This window comes from Phyllobates terribilis, unplaced genomic scaffold (genome assembly GCF_046119375.1).
Source record: "Phyllobates terribilis strain yellow unplaced genomic scaffold, ASM4611937v1 Scaffold_1585__1_contigs__length_252701, whole genome shotgun sequence".
NCBI lineage: Eukaryota > Metazoa > Chordata > Amphibia > Anura > Dendrobatidae > Phyllobates > Phyllobates terribilis.
In genome coordinates, this window is record NW_027364345.1 from 237,666 (window position 1) to 252,702 (window position 15,037).

The 15,037-nt window shown below is 48.7% G+C and overlaps 1 protein-coding gene across 1 annotated transcript in view; it reads left to right on the forward strand.

Moving 5' to 3' along the window:
• LOC141244477 (cornifelin-like) overlaps positions 1–11,292 on the forward strand; it is a 50,368-nt gene extending 39,076 nt beyond the window's left edge. The window contains exons 2-5 of the mRNA XM_073669011.1: positions 8,193–8,299; positions 8,471–8,606; positions 8,805–8,974; positions 9,239–11,292. Of these exons, the coding sequence (XP_073525112.1) occupies positions 8,474–8,606; positions 8,805–8,974; positions 9,239–9,418 (483 nt within the window). The 5' untranslated portion in view covers positions 8,193–8,299; positions 8,471–8,473 and the 3' untranslated portion in view covers positions 9,419–11,292. The remainder of the gene's footprint in view (positions 1–8,192; positions 8,300–8,470; positions 8,607–8,804; positions 8,975–9,238) is intronic.
• The last annotated feature ends 3,745 nt before the right edge of the window (positions 11,293–15,037 follow it).

Genomic DNA, 15,037 nt, shown 5'->3' on the forward strand with positions numbered 1-15,037 from the left:
ATAATATAACTGATATCTGCAGAGCGGTGATGTCACCGCTGTATAATATAACTGATATCTGGAGAGCGGTGATGTCACTGCTGTATAATATAACTGATATCTGGAGAGCTGTGATGTCACTGCTGTATAATATAACTGATATCTGGGGAGCGGTGATGTCACTGCTGTATAATATAACTGATATCTGGAGAGCGGTGATGTCACCTCCTGTATAATATAACTGATATCTGCAGAGCGGTGATGTCACTGCTGTATAATATAACTGATATCTGGAGAGCGGTGATGTCACTGCTGTATAATATAACTGATATCTGGAGAGCGGTGATGTCACTGTTGTATAATATAACTGATATCTGGAGAGCGGTGATGTCACTGCTGTATAATATAACTGATATCTGGAGAGCGGTGATGTCACTGTTGTATAATATAACTGATATCTGGAGAGCGGTGATGTCACTGTTGTATAATATAACTGATATCTGGGGAGCGGTGATGTCACTGCTGTATAATATAACTGATATCTGGAGAGCGATGATGTCACAGCTGTATAATATAACTGATATCTGGAGAGCGGTGATGTCACTGCTGTATGATATAACTGATATCTGGAGAGCGGTGATGTCACAGCTGTATGATATAACTGATATCTGGAGAGCGGTGATGTCACTGCTGTATAATATAACTGATATCTGGAGAGCGGTGATGTCACTGCTGTATAATATAACTGATATCTGGACAGCGGTGATGTCACTGCTGTATAATATAACTGATATCTGTAGAGCGGTGATGTCACTGCTGTATAATATAACTGATATCTGGAGAGCGGTGATGTCACTGCTGTATAATATAACTGATATCTGGAGAGCGGTGATGTCACTGCTGTATAATATAACTGATATCTGGAGAGCGGTGATGTCACTGCTGTATAATATAACTGATATCTGTAGAGCGGTGATGTCACTGCTGTATAATATAACTGATATCTGGAGAGCGGTGATGTCACTGCTGTATAATATAACTGATATCTGGGGAGCGGTGATGTCACTGCTGTATAATATAACTGATATCTGGAGAGCGATGATGTCACCGCTGTATAATAAAACTGATATCAGGGGAGCGGTGATGTCACCGCTGTATAATATAACTGATATCTGGGGAGCGGTGATGTCACTGCTGTATAATATAAGTGATATCTGGAGAGCGGTGATGTCACTGCTGTATCATATAACTGATATCTGTAGAGCGGTGATGTCACTGCTGTATAATATAACTGATATCTGGAGAGCGGTGATGTCACTGCTGTATAATATAACTGATATCTGGAGAGCGGTGATGTCACTGCTGTATAATATAACTGATATCTGGAGAGCGGTGATGTCACAGCTGTATAATATAACTGATATCTGGAGAGCGGTGATGTCACAGCTGTATAATATAACTGATATCTGGAGAGCGGTGATGTCACTGCTGTATAACATAACTGATATCTGGAGAGCGGTGATGTCACTGCTGTATAATATAACTGATATCTGGAGAGCGGTGATGTCACTGCTGTATAATATAGCTGATATCTGGAGAGCGGTGATGTCACAGCTGTATAATGTAACTGATATCTGGAGAGCGGTGATGTCTCTGCTGTATAATATAACTGATATCTGGAGAGCGGTGATGTCACTGCTGTATAATATAACTGATATCTGGAGAGCGGTGATGTCACTGCTGTATAATATAACTGATATCTGGAGAGCGGTGATGTCACCTCCTGTATAATATAACTGATATCTGGAGAGTGGTGATGTCACTGCTGTATAATATAACTGATATCTGGAGAGCTGTGATGTCACTGCTGTATAATATAACTGATATCTGGAGAGCGGTGATGTCACTGCTGTATAATATAACTGATATCTGGAGAGCGGTGATGTCACTGCTGTATAATATAACTGATATCTGGAGAGCGGTGATGTCACTGCTGTATAATATAACTGATATCTGGAGAGCGGTGATGTCACTGCTGTATAATATAACTGATATCTGGAGAGCGGTGATGTCACTGCTGTATAATATAACTGATATCTGGAGAGCGGTGATGTCACAGCTGTATAATATAACTGATATCAGGGGAGCGGTGATGTCACCGCTGTATAATATAACTGATATCTGGGGAGCGGTGATGTCACCGCTGTATAATATAACTGATATCTGGAGAGCGGTGATGTCACTGCTGTATAATATAACTGATATCTGGAGAGCGGTGATGTCACTGCTGTATAATATAACTGATATCTGGGGAGCGGTGATGTCTCTGCTGTATAATATAACTGATATCTGGAGAGCGGTGATGTCTCTGCTGTATAATATAACTGATATCTGGAGAGCGGTGATGTCACCGCTGTATAATATAACTGATATCTGGGGAGCGGTGATGTCACTGCTGTATAATATAACTGATATCTGGAGAGCGGTGATGTCACTGCTGTATAATATAACTGATATCTGGAGAGTGGTGATGTCACTGCTGTATAATATAACTGATATCTGGAGAGCGGTGATGTCACTGCTGTATAATATAACTGATATCTGGAGAGCGGTGATGTCACCGCTGTATAATATAACTGATATCTGGAGAGCGGTGATGTCACTGCTGTATAATATAACTGATATCTGGAGAGCGGTGATGACACTGCTGTATAATATAACTGATATCTGGAGAGCGGTGATGTCACTGCTGTATAATATAACTGATATCTGGGGAGCGGTGATGTCACTGCTGTATAATATAACTGATATCTGGGGAGCGGTGATGTCACCGCTGTATAATATAACTGATATCTGGAGAGCGGTGATGTCTCTGCTGTATAATATAACTGATATCTGGAGAGCGGTGATGTCACTGCTGTATAATATAACTGATATCTGGAGAGCGGTGATGTCACTGCTGTATAATATAACTGATATCTGGGGAGCGGTGATGTCACTGCTGTATAATATAACTGATATCTGGAGAGCTGTGATGTCACTGCTGTATAATATAACTGATATCTGGGGAGCGGTGATGTCACCGCTGTATAATATAACTGATATCTGGAGAGCGGTGATGTCACCGCTGTATAATATAACTGATATCTGGAGAGCGGTGATGTCACCTCTGTATAATATAACTGATATCTGGAGAGCGGTGATGTCACTGCTGTATAATATAACTGATATCTGGAGAGCGGTGATGTCACTGCTGTATAATATAACTGATATCTGGAGAGCGGTGATGTCACCTCCTGTATAATATAACTGATATCTGGGGAGCGGTGATGTCTCTGCTGTATAATATAACTGATATCTGGAGAGCGGTGATGTCACCGCTGTATAATATAACTGATATCTGGAGAGCGGTGATGTCACCTCCTGTATAATATAACTGATATCTGGAGAGCGGTGATGTCACCTCCTGTATAATATAACTGATATCTGGAGAGCGGTGATGTCACTGCTGTATAATATAACTGATATCTGGAGGGCGGTGATGTCACCGCTGTATAATATAACTGATATCTGGAGAGCGGTGATGTCTCTGCTGTATAATATAACTGATATCTGGAGAGCGGTGATGTCACTGCTGTATAATATAACTGATATCTGGAGAGCGGTGATGTCACCGCTGTATAATATAACTGATATCTGGAGAGCGGTGATGTCACTGCTGTATAATATAACTGATATCTGGAGAGCTGTGATGTCACTGCTGTATAATATAACTGATATCTGGGGAGCGGTGATGTCACTGCTGTATAATATAACTGATATCTGGAGAGCGGTGATGTCACCTCCTGTATAATATAACTGATATCTGGAGAGCGGTGATGTCACTGCTGTATAATATAACTGATATCTGGAGAGCGGTGATGTCACTGCTGTATAATATAACTGATATCTGGAGAGCGGTGATGTCACTGCTGTATAATATAACTGATATCTGGAGAGCGGTGATGTCACTGCTGTATAATATAACTGATATCTGGAGAGCGATGATGTCACCGCTGTATAATATAACTGATATCTGGGGAGCGGTGATGTCACCGCTGTATAATATAACTGATATCTGGAGAGCGGTGATGTCACCGCTGTATAATATAACTGATATCTGGAGAGCGGTGATGTCACTGCTGTATAATATAACTGATATCTGGGGAGCGGTGATGTCACCTCTGTATAATATAACTGATATCTGGAGAGCGGTGATGTCACCGCTGTATAATATAACTGATATCTGGAGAGCGGTGATGTCACCGCTGTATAATATAACTGATATCTGGAGAGGGGTGATGTCACCGCTGTATAATATAACTGATATCTGGAGAGCGGTGATGTCACCTCCTGTATAATATAACTGATATCTGGAGAGCGGTGATGTCACCTCCTGTATAATATAACTGATATCTGGAGAGCGGTGATGTCACTGCTGTATAATATAACTGATATCTGGAGAGCGGTGATGTCACTGCTGTATAATATAACTGATATCTGGAGAGCGGTGATGTCACCGCTGTATAATATAACTGATATCTGGAGAGCGGTGATGTCACCGCTGTATAATATAACTGATATCTGGGGAGCGGTGATGTCACTGCTGTATAATATAACTGATATCTGGGGAGCGGTGATGTCACTGCTGTATAATATAACTGATATCTGGAGAGCGGTGATGTCACTGCTGTATAATATAACTGATATCTGGGGAGCGGTGATGTCACTGCTGTATAATATAACTGATATCTGGAGAGCGGTGTTGTCACTGCTGTATAATATAACTGATATCTGGGGAGCGGTGATGTCACTGCTGTATAATATAACTGATATCTGGAGAGCGGTGATGTCACTGCTGTATAATATAACTGATATCTGGAGAGCGGTGATGTCACTGCTGTATAATATAACTGATATATGGAGAGCGGTGATGTCACTGCTGTACAATATAACTGATATCTGGAGAGCGGTGATGTCACTGCTGTACAATATAACTGATATCTGGAGAGCGGTGATGTCACTGCTGTATAATATAACTGATATCTGGAGAGCGGTGATGTCACTGCCTCCTGTAGTGTGACTTCAGCGGTGGTGACGGCATCCTGCAGAAAGAAGTTCTGGATTTTTCATGGTGTGTTCCAGCATCTTGTGTACTGTAACTGTTATTCCTGGACAGTGGTGCTTTCCTGTCCCCCGCATGTAGGTGTCCTATAATACTGTGACCTCAGCTTTGGTCACAGAGTTCTGCAGGTCTCCTCCATTACGTTTCCTCCAAGGCAGGTCTCCAGGTCTCTTCCATTCCCTTTCCCCCAGGGCAGGTCTCCTCCATTCCCTTTCCCCCGGGGCAGGTCTCCTCCATTCCCTTTCCCCCGGGGCAGGTCTCCTCCATTCCCTTTCCCCCAGGGCAGGTCTGTTCCATTCCCTTTCCCCCAGGGCAGGTCTCCTCCATTCCCTTTCCCCCAGGGCAGGTCTGTTCCATTCCCTTCCCCCAGGGCAGGTCTCCTCCATTCCCTTTCCCCCAGGGCAGGTCTGTTCCATTCCCTTTCCCCCAGGGCAGGTCTCCTCCATTCCTTTTCCCCTAGGGCTGGTCTCTTCCATTCCCTTTCCCCTAGGGCTCGTCTCCTCCATTCCCTTTCCCCCAGGGCTGGTCTCCTCCATTCCCTTTCCCCCAGGGCGGGTCTGTTCCATTCCCTTTCCCCCAGGGCAGGTCTGTTCCATTCCCTTTCCCCTAGGGCAGGTCTCCTCCATTCCTTTTCCCCCAGGGCAGGTCTCCTCCATTCCTTTTCCCCTAGGGCTGGTCTCCTCCATTCCCTTTCCCCCAGGGCAGGTCTGTTGCATTCCCTTTCCCCCAGGGCAGGTCTCCTCCATTCCCTTCCCCCAGGGCAGGTCTCCTCCATTCCCTTTCCCCCGGGGCAGGTCTCCTCCATTCCCTTTCCCCCAGGGCAGGTCTGTTCCATTCCCTTTCCCCTAGGGCAGGTCTCCTCCATTCCCTTTCCCCCAGGGCAGGTCTCCTCCATTCCCTTTCCCCCAGGGCAGGTCTCCTCCATTTCCTTTCCCCCAGGGCAGGTCTCCTCCATTCCCTTTCCCCCAGGGCAGGTCTGTTCCATTTCCTTTCCCCCAGGGCAGGTCTGTTCCATTCCCTTTCCCCTAGGGCAGGTCTCCTCCATTCCTTTTCCCCCAGGGCAGGTCTGTTCCATTCCTTTTCCCCTAGGGCTGGTCTCCTCCATTCTCTTTCCCCCCAGGGCAGGTCTGTTCCATTCCCTTTCCCCCAGGGCAGGTCTCCTCCATTCCCTTTCCCCCAGGGCAGGTCTGTTCCATTCCCTTTCCCCCAGGGCAGGTCTCCTCCATTCCCTTTCCCCTAGGGCAGGTCTCCTCCATTCCCTTTCCCCTAGGGCAGGTCTCCTCCATTCCCTTTCCCCTAGGGCAGGTCTCCATTCCCTTTCCTCCAGGGCAGGTCTGTTGCATTCCCTTTCCCCTAGTGCAGGTCTCCTCCATTCCCTTTCCCCCAAGGCAGGTCTCCTCCATTCCCTTTCCCCTAGAGCAGGTCTCCTCCATTCCCTTTCCCCCAGGGCAGGCAGGTCTCCTCCATTCCTTTTCCCCCAAGGCAGGTCTCTTCCATTCCCTTTCCCCCAGGGCAGGTCTCTTCCATTCCCTTTCCTCCAGGGCAGGTCTCCTCCATTCCCTTTCCTCCAGGGCAGGTCTCCTACATTCCCTTTCCCCTAGGGCAGGTCTCCTCCATTCCCTTTCCCCCAAGGCAGGTCTCCTCCATTCCCTTTCCCCTAGAGCAGGTCTCCTCCATTCCTTTTCCCCCAGGGCAGGTCTGTTCCATTCCTTTTCCCCTAGGGCTGGTCTCCTCCATTCCCTTTCCCCCCAGGGCAGGTCTGTTCCATTCCCTTTCCCCCAGGGCAGGTCTCCTCCATTCCCTTTCCCCCAGGGCAGGTCTGTTCCATTCCCTTTCCCCCAGGGCAGGTCTCCTCCATTCCCATTCCCCTAGGGCAGGTCTCCTCCATTCCCTTTCCCCTAGGGCAGGTCTCCTCCATTCCCTTTCCCCTAGGGCAGGTCTCCTCCATTCCCTTTCCTCCAGGGCAGGTCTGTTGCATTCCCTTTCCCCTAGGGCAGGTCTCCTCCATTCCCTTTCCCCCAAGGCAGGTCTCCTCCATTCCCTTTCCCCTAGAGCAGGTCTCCTCCATTCCCTTTCCCCCAGGGCAGGCAGGTCTCCTCCATTCCTTTTCCCCCAAGGCAGGTCTCTTCCATTCCCTTTCCCCCAGGGCAGGTCTCTTCCATTCCCTTTCCTCCAGGGCAGGTCTCTTCCATTCCCTTTCCTCCAGGGCAGGTCTCTTCCATTCCCTTTCCTCCAGGGCAGGTCTCTTCCATTCCCTTTCCTCCAGGGCAGGTCTCTTCCATTCCCTTTCCTCCAGGGCAGGTCTCTTCCATTCCCTTTCCTCCAGGGTAGGTCTCTTCCATTCCCTTTCCTCCAGGGCAGGTCTCTTCCATTCCCTTTCCTCCAGGGCAGGTCTCCTACATTCCCTTTCCTCCAGGGCAGGTCTCCTACATTCCCTTTCCCCTAGGGCAGGTCTCCTCCATTCCCTTTCCCCCAAGGCAGGTCTCCTCCATTCCCTTTCCCCTAGAGCAGGTCTCCTCCATTCCCTTTCCCCCAGGGCAGGCAGGTCTCCTCCATTCCTTTTCCCCCAAGGCAGGTCTCTTCCATTCCCTTTCCCCCAGGGCAGGTCTCTTCCATTCCCTTTCCCCGAGGGCAGGTCTCTTCCATTCCCTTTCCCCCAGGGCAGGTCTCTTCCATTCCCTTTCCCCCAGGGCAGGTCTCTTCCATTCCCTTTCCCCCAGGGCAGGTCTCTTCCATTCCCTTTCCCCCAGGGCAGGTCTCTTCCATTCCCTGTCCCCCAGGGCAGGTCTCTTCCATTCCCTGTCCCCCAGGGCAGGTCTCCTCCATTACCTTTCCCCCAGGGCAGGTCTCCTCCATTCCCTTTCCTCTAGGGCAGGTCTCCTCCATTCCCTTTCCCCCAGGGCAGGTCTCTTCCATTCCCTTTCCCCCAGGGCAGGTCTCTTCCATTCCCTTTCCCCCAGTGCAGGACTTCAGGGTGGTCTGGTCGGGGTCTTCTCCACTTGTAGAGCATTGATGACCATTTTTAATGCTTTTCTTAATTCTTCTCCAGACTCATTGTGGGATTCCGGAATTCAGAGACCGCAGAAAAGACGCTTCCATCAGGCTCCTCCAGGGCAGAGTTTCTTCTCTACACTTCATCTGTGCCATCCTCTGAAGGTAGTGATTAGCGAGGGGGGGACTTATTTATTCCTCATAAGGAAAACAATTTTAGAGAGTCACATCTTGGGAGAAAATAATGAATGGGGCGAGAGTTACTGTCGTCTTCACATCTCGAGCACCGGGGGCAGCACCCAGCCCACTCCTCATGTGTGTCCTCTGCCATTACAGGTGATGCAGGGGGTTAGCATGCAGCCCGTGGTCATCCAGCCCGTGCCGCTCGCGCAAACAATGACCACCATCACCCACCTGGCCCCAAACGACTGGAGCTCCGGCCTGTGTGACTGCTGCGAGGACATGGGGATATGTAAGTGCTCCTATAAGGGGGAGCTCCGGACACAACGCTCCCCCACATACTGTGTGACCCTGGATCTGTGACAGAGGCGACAGCTCCTCATCCTGACACCCGGCCTGTATATGGTGTGAGAGGTTGTCAGCCCCGCCCTCTTGGCCCTATAATCCGGTCTTGCACTCTTCGTATACCCCTCTCCACCTTTGTTCGCAGGCTGCTTCGCTTTCTGGTGTTTCTCCTGTTTCCAGTGCTCCACGGCCAGTGACTTTGGCGAGTGCCTGTGTCTCCCGCTTCTGGAGTGCGTCAGTTTGGGCTTCAACCTGTACTGCCCAACTACGTCTCTGGCAATGAGGGCCGCCGTCCGAGAGCGCCACAAGATCCCGGTATGTATCTGTGTCCAACCCGGTGGCCTCTGATGGGAGGGGGTCTGGTAGCACCATATTTCAGGTAATTAGATGATATGCCCCCTCTTCACATAGTGGCAGCTGCCACCCTGCCCGTCTGCTCTCAGTCAATACCGCCAGTTTCCCCTGTGCGGAGCCATATCCCTGCTCACCTGGTCTATGGCCGCTGGCTGGCTGTCACCCACAGAACTGTGTACATAGGATGTCCACGGTGCAGCACTGACCCCTCTCTTCTCTGCACAGGGCTCCATCTGCAATGACTGCTGCACCGTCTACTGGTGCTTATCCTGCTCCTGGTGCCAGATGGCTCGCGAGATCAAGAAACGCAAGCAGCCTGTCAGCTTTGTCACTGCCCACACCAACATTATTGGGGCGCCACTAATGCAAGGCCAAAATATCACTGTGCAATCACCCCTAAAATAGTAGCCCCTACAGCAAGCATGACCCAACACAAAGACAACCCCACACCGAGAGCAACACCATCAGCACCTGGTGCATGAGGTTCAACCCAACACTGAGGGCAACTCCACAAGGTCCAACCCAACACTGCCTGGTGCAAAAGATCCAACCCAATGCTGCCGGCACCTAGTCCAACCCAACACTGAACTCCATGAGGTCCAACCCAACACCACTTGGTGAACAAGGTCAAACTCAACGCTACAAGCACCTAGTGTACAGGATCCAACCCAACGCTCAATACTGAGGGCAACTCCATGAGGTCCAACCCAAAGCAACCAGAACCTGGTGCATAAGGTCCAACACAACACTGAGGGCAACTCCACGAGGTCTAACCCAAAGCCACCAGCACCTTATGAATGAGGTCCAGCTCCAATGAGAAACAGGCAGCTCCAGGGGGAGATGGATGGAAATGATCAAATATTTTCCATGAGGCATCTGAACCTGACAATTGAAGGTCTGACTTGTGGCATTCACCTTCTTTTTTGAAGAGCTAAAACCCCAAATTTCCCCACATCTGGCTGGCAGGAGGAAGTGCCCTGTATGTCCAGAGTAACTCCCTGTACAAAGGTCTGTAGGAGATCATCAGATTACTCTCCCATGACATTTTCTAGAACATACTTTAGTGCACACTCCTCATCTTACCAACGGCTACACCTTTATACGAGGGTTTGTAAGACAGCACCATAGGTTATATCTCTAATAGCTTTCTAGAATGTCTCCACGGGTTGCGCCCCTTCCCTTGTAAGACATCACCGCAGGTCAGGCCCTTCACCTTGTAGGACGTCATCATGGGTCAAGTCCCTCACCTCGTAGGACATCACTGCAGGTTGCCATGGCTCATGCCCTCACCTCGTAGGATGTCTTCGCTGATCACACCCCTCACCTAGTAGGACGTTACCAATGGTTACGCCCATCACCTGTTAGGACTTTGCCGCGGGTCATACCCCTCACCTGGTAGGACTTCGCCGCAGGTCATGCCCCTCATGTGGTAGGACATCGTCGCTGGTCGCGCCCCTCGCCTCATAGGACTTCGCCGCTGGTTGCACTCCTCTCCTTATATAAGCGGAGACGTCCTATGCGCTCCTTACCTAGTAAGATGTCGCAGCGGGTTGCGCCCTTTACCTTGTAGGACGTCGCTGCGGGTCACGCACCTCTCCTTGTAGGACGTCGCAGCGGGCTGCGCCCCTCACCTTGAAGGATGTTGCCACAGGTCACGCCCTCACCTCGTAGGACATCGCCACGGGTCGTGCCCTTAATCTTGTAGGACGTCACTGCGGGTCACGCACCTCTACTTGTAGGACGTCGCAGCGGGTTGCGCCCCTCACCTTGAAGGATGTTGCCACGGGTCGCACCCTCACCTCGTAGGACATCGCCACGGGTCGTGCCCTTAATCTTGTAGGATGTCGCAGCGGGTTGCGCCCCTCACCTTGAAGGATGTTGCCACGGGTCGCACCCTCACCTCGTAGGACATCGCCACGGGTCGTGCCCTTAATCTTGTAGGATGTCGCAGCGGGTTGCGCCCCTCACCTTGAAGGATGTTGCCACGGGTCGCACCCTCACCTCGTAGGACATCGCCACGGGTCGTGCCCCTAATCTTGTAGGACGTCGCTGCGGGTCACCCCCCTCACTTTAAAGGACGTCACAGCAGGTCGCCCCCTTCACCTTGTAGATCGTCTTCGCAGGTTGCACCCCAGTGTAAAGCTCTGACGGTTACGTTGTTTTGTACAATGTCATCGGGGATGCACCCGAATATAAAGTTCTGTTTCAATATTTGTCTAACTGGAAACTGATCTGAATAAAGGTCATTAATCTGAAGCACGGCACCCCCTCTCATCTAGTGTCTTTCTCCTGATCCACTAGTCACATCCCGATGCACAGTGTCCACCGTAAATGATGAATGGAGGTAAAATGGTGAAGGACACATTACAAGCATTGGAATGAGCCTGACGCAGACCCCGCAGCTTGTGTTCTCCAGCTCTTCCCATCCGGGTTCCTTCATTGTCTCTGCCTCATGCTTTCATCTTGTCGTCTGTTGGGTCTTCCCATAGTGGTACAAACAGTCTGCAAAGGAGGAAGGGTTGTCAAATGGTATGAAGAAGAAGCTCCTGAGAAGGCAGTAGCCCTCAATATATAGTGTAAGAAACACTGAGGAGGGGAGCTTCCCTTCCCTCACTCCCCAGGTGCCCCCCACTGGGCTCAGACCCCAGGGACCACCAGCTGTGCAGGACGCATGGGCAGGAGCACAGGTCAGGCTTCCTTCACGTGTTCCACCAACTCTGACATTTCTCTTCTATATATAGACTGTTCCTTGCACAAGTCCTCGCCCGCAGGGATGATGAGAGTTGTGGCACCGGCTAGACCAGAGGGTGCAGTCACAAGAAGCCTTTGTTTGGCCTGCAGCCTGTTCTTCATTCACACCCTCTGAGCAGAGAAATTCCTCACATTTAATTTCATTTCCTCAAGTTCTGATACTAGTGACATCTCAGAGAATAGGGCAAATCCATGCCAAGACCTTCCTCATCAGTCCACACCTGCCCTGGGTCACACACCACCCAGCTTTCCCGAGCGTCTGATGGATACTCTTCTCGCACTCTGACATACACAGGGTAACATAAGAAAGCTATCCTCGTCCTCCTCAGGGTCTGGGGGAGCAGCAAGGAACAAACTTAGTAATCTTTAGATTTAATATTCAAAAAGTACAGCACTTAAAAAAGCTGAAACAATAAAGACGTAAATGCAGGCAAAAACAATACAAAAGGGATAGATACAGATACATCGTATGAATTGGATCCGTGAGAACTTCTGGCGGAATATGGACAGATCTGCAATGCTTCTCCTGGGGTCTGACAATGGTACTAGGTAGATGAGATGTTATAAAGGGTCTTGCCGGACCCTCACTCCTCAGACATAAGAGGAAGACGGCTGATCAGAGTCTATCCGAATCCAGTTTTAGCCCTCATTGCTGCTGTGGGTCATATTTTTTTCCAGGAACCTCCTGGAGAAACAATATGGCCATCGTCTTACTGACCGTCCTTCCCGAATTCTATACAGACCACACATGATAGAGCCATAATTCGGGGGAGATATCGCCTCCTCTGTGTCGCCAGCTAGTACCAACACTTTCGTGATTTTACCCACAGATGTGAATCTGCTCCCTGATCATGGATATATCCGTTAATTGGGTCAAACTCGGATTCTATAGATATGGCATGGAAAAATTAAACTTCCATTGTTATGTGAGGCGTTGGCTATGGAGCCGTGCCGTCGGGGTAGGATTCATCACCATACATTGATTAGCACCTCTTTAGTAATCAGGCCGTACACAGTCACACTTCGTCCCGCTACAACCATCATCCACTTGTTAATGTCTCTGTGTGCACACGCCATGTCTGCTCTCCATCAGATAACCTGCTTCACTTACCTGTTCACAGTGGGGTGTGCAGGCAGTGATCTAATGCCCCCAGCCTCTGATCTGTGTAATATAACTCCATTAATGACACCAGACATATCCTTGTTTTGAAGCCAGGGATGGGATGAATCAGCTGCAGCAGGTAATGGTGCAGGAACCACCAAGGAGCAGTTTAACAATAAAAAAGGAGAGATGTAAGCCCTGCTGCGTGTGACGGACAGACAGGCGGTGCATTCATGAGACAGAAGCCCATGGCGGAGTACAGCTGCGGTGCTCTGGAGCCGTGCACTTCTAAGAGGTCTTATGGGCCCCTAACAATCTTGTCACGAAAACACACTTGGTCAGACCTTGCAGCCCTCTGGCGCCCCCTTATCCTGCTGGTCAAACACGGTATTGACCGAGGATAAGCACGGGCGCAGCTGCTCTAATTTATGTCGACTATTGTGGCACGTGATGTGACAGGACGTATATATACCACCAGTTCCTTCCAGGAACGTATATATACCTCCGAACAGCCACCCTCAAACCACAATATCACATTAATACTGGTATACTGCCACCACCGATCGCTTAACAGGTGGATCGGGTACCCGTTAGGTAACGTGAATTAGCGGGTGAGGAACGCGTTTGCTCGACATAGGACAAGAAGAACGAAGCTGGTAAATAATAATGATTTACTCCCGAAAGTGGGCAGTGTTTACAAAAGATATACAAGATATTATAAAAGAGACAATTTACATGTATGCATAAACAGTTATTAAAATAAAAGGGATAAGTAATAACAAAACCTGCGCCACAAGGTGGTGGTCTCAGATTCTGTGGGGGGGGCGGCTCCCCGGAAATTAAATGTGATTCTTCCACGCAGCGAGGAGTGCATGCGTCTGACATCCCGAGGTAAGAATGAAGTAAAATGGCCGTTCTGGTTTTTGGTAAGATGCCAAAAGACTAGGAGACACCCATGTTGTTTACCTCACACGGGGGCTCGGTTTTGTGAACCCACCCAGCTGCACAAGACATAAAAATCCTTCAGATTTCATATCTTAGTATGGGGGGGTCCCACATCCAAGATGGAGACATCATGTTTGCCGTTACCAATATTCATGAAGATGGATATCAAATATGATATTTCTATGACGTTCAGAAGCTCAGCACCCATTTCCCGGGCTTCCGGTGGTCTCCCAGTTATGTAAGATATACCGTCGTAATTGGAAAAAGGTGAACATCCCAAAAATGTGGTCCCTGTGTTTGTGACAGTCATGTGCACTATTAAACTCGACATTAAAAGTTTGTACAGTTAGACAATAGGATTTTAGAGGGAGTTCCAGTTTATACCTGAATGATTGTTCTTTAGCTGAGGTTTTATGGCGGTAATAAAAATTCCTTGTTAGGGGGAGGTAAGAGTGAGTTCTATGTAGAACTCTTACAAATGGACAGGGGGCGGAGATTTAAGACATCTCTCATTTTTAAAACTAGGACAAAAATACATTTTGCCTGACATACCCGGATCACATGTAAAGCGCCATGGAATAAATGGCGCTATAATAATAAATAATAATAGTATATGGGGCTGACCAGACATTACAATTGATTAATGTACTAAGCTTGGTGCTGCATTCATGTACTGATGGTGGTTCTGATGCTGTATTCATGCACTGAAGGTGGTTCTGGTGCTGTATTCATACATTGAAGGCGGTTCTGGAGGTGTATTTCTGTACCGATGGGGGTGCTGATGATATATTCATGTACTGATGGTGGTTAAGGTGATGTATTCATGTACTGATATTGGTTCTATTGATGCAATCAAATGCTAAATGTGAATCCAGTGCTGTATTTGTGCACTAATTATGGTTCTATATGCATGTGTCAATCCTAATGTTGAAGATGTACTCACGTGCTGATGGTAGGGAAAGGGTAAATGGTCTGACACACCTTGGCAGCAATTTCACCCGGCTCTACCATACAGAGCACTGCACCTGTGTCCTCTATGAGAACCACTGACAGACATCGCTGGTGGCAGCGTTTCCCTTAGAGAACACAAAGATTGCAGTCTGAAATCGTCCATGCCGGATCATTAATTCCCCAATCAATTGTGCGGGGTTCCCATACAGATTAGACTGTCGACTGAACCCATTGTGATCAGGGGATTCGGACGATGTTAGTAGTAAAGACCCCTA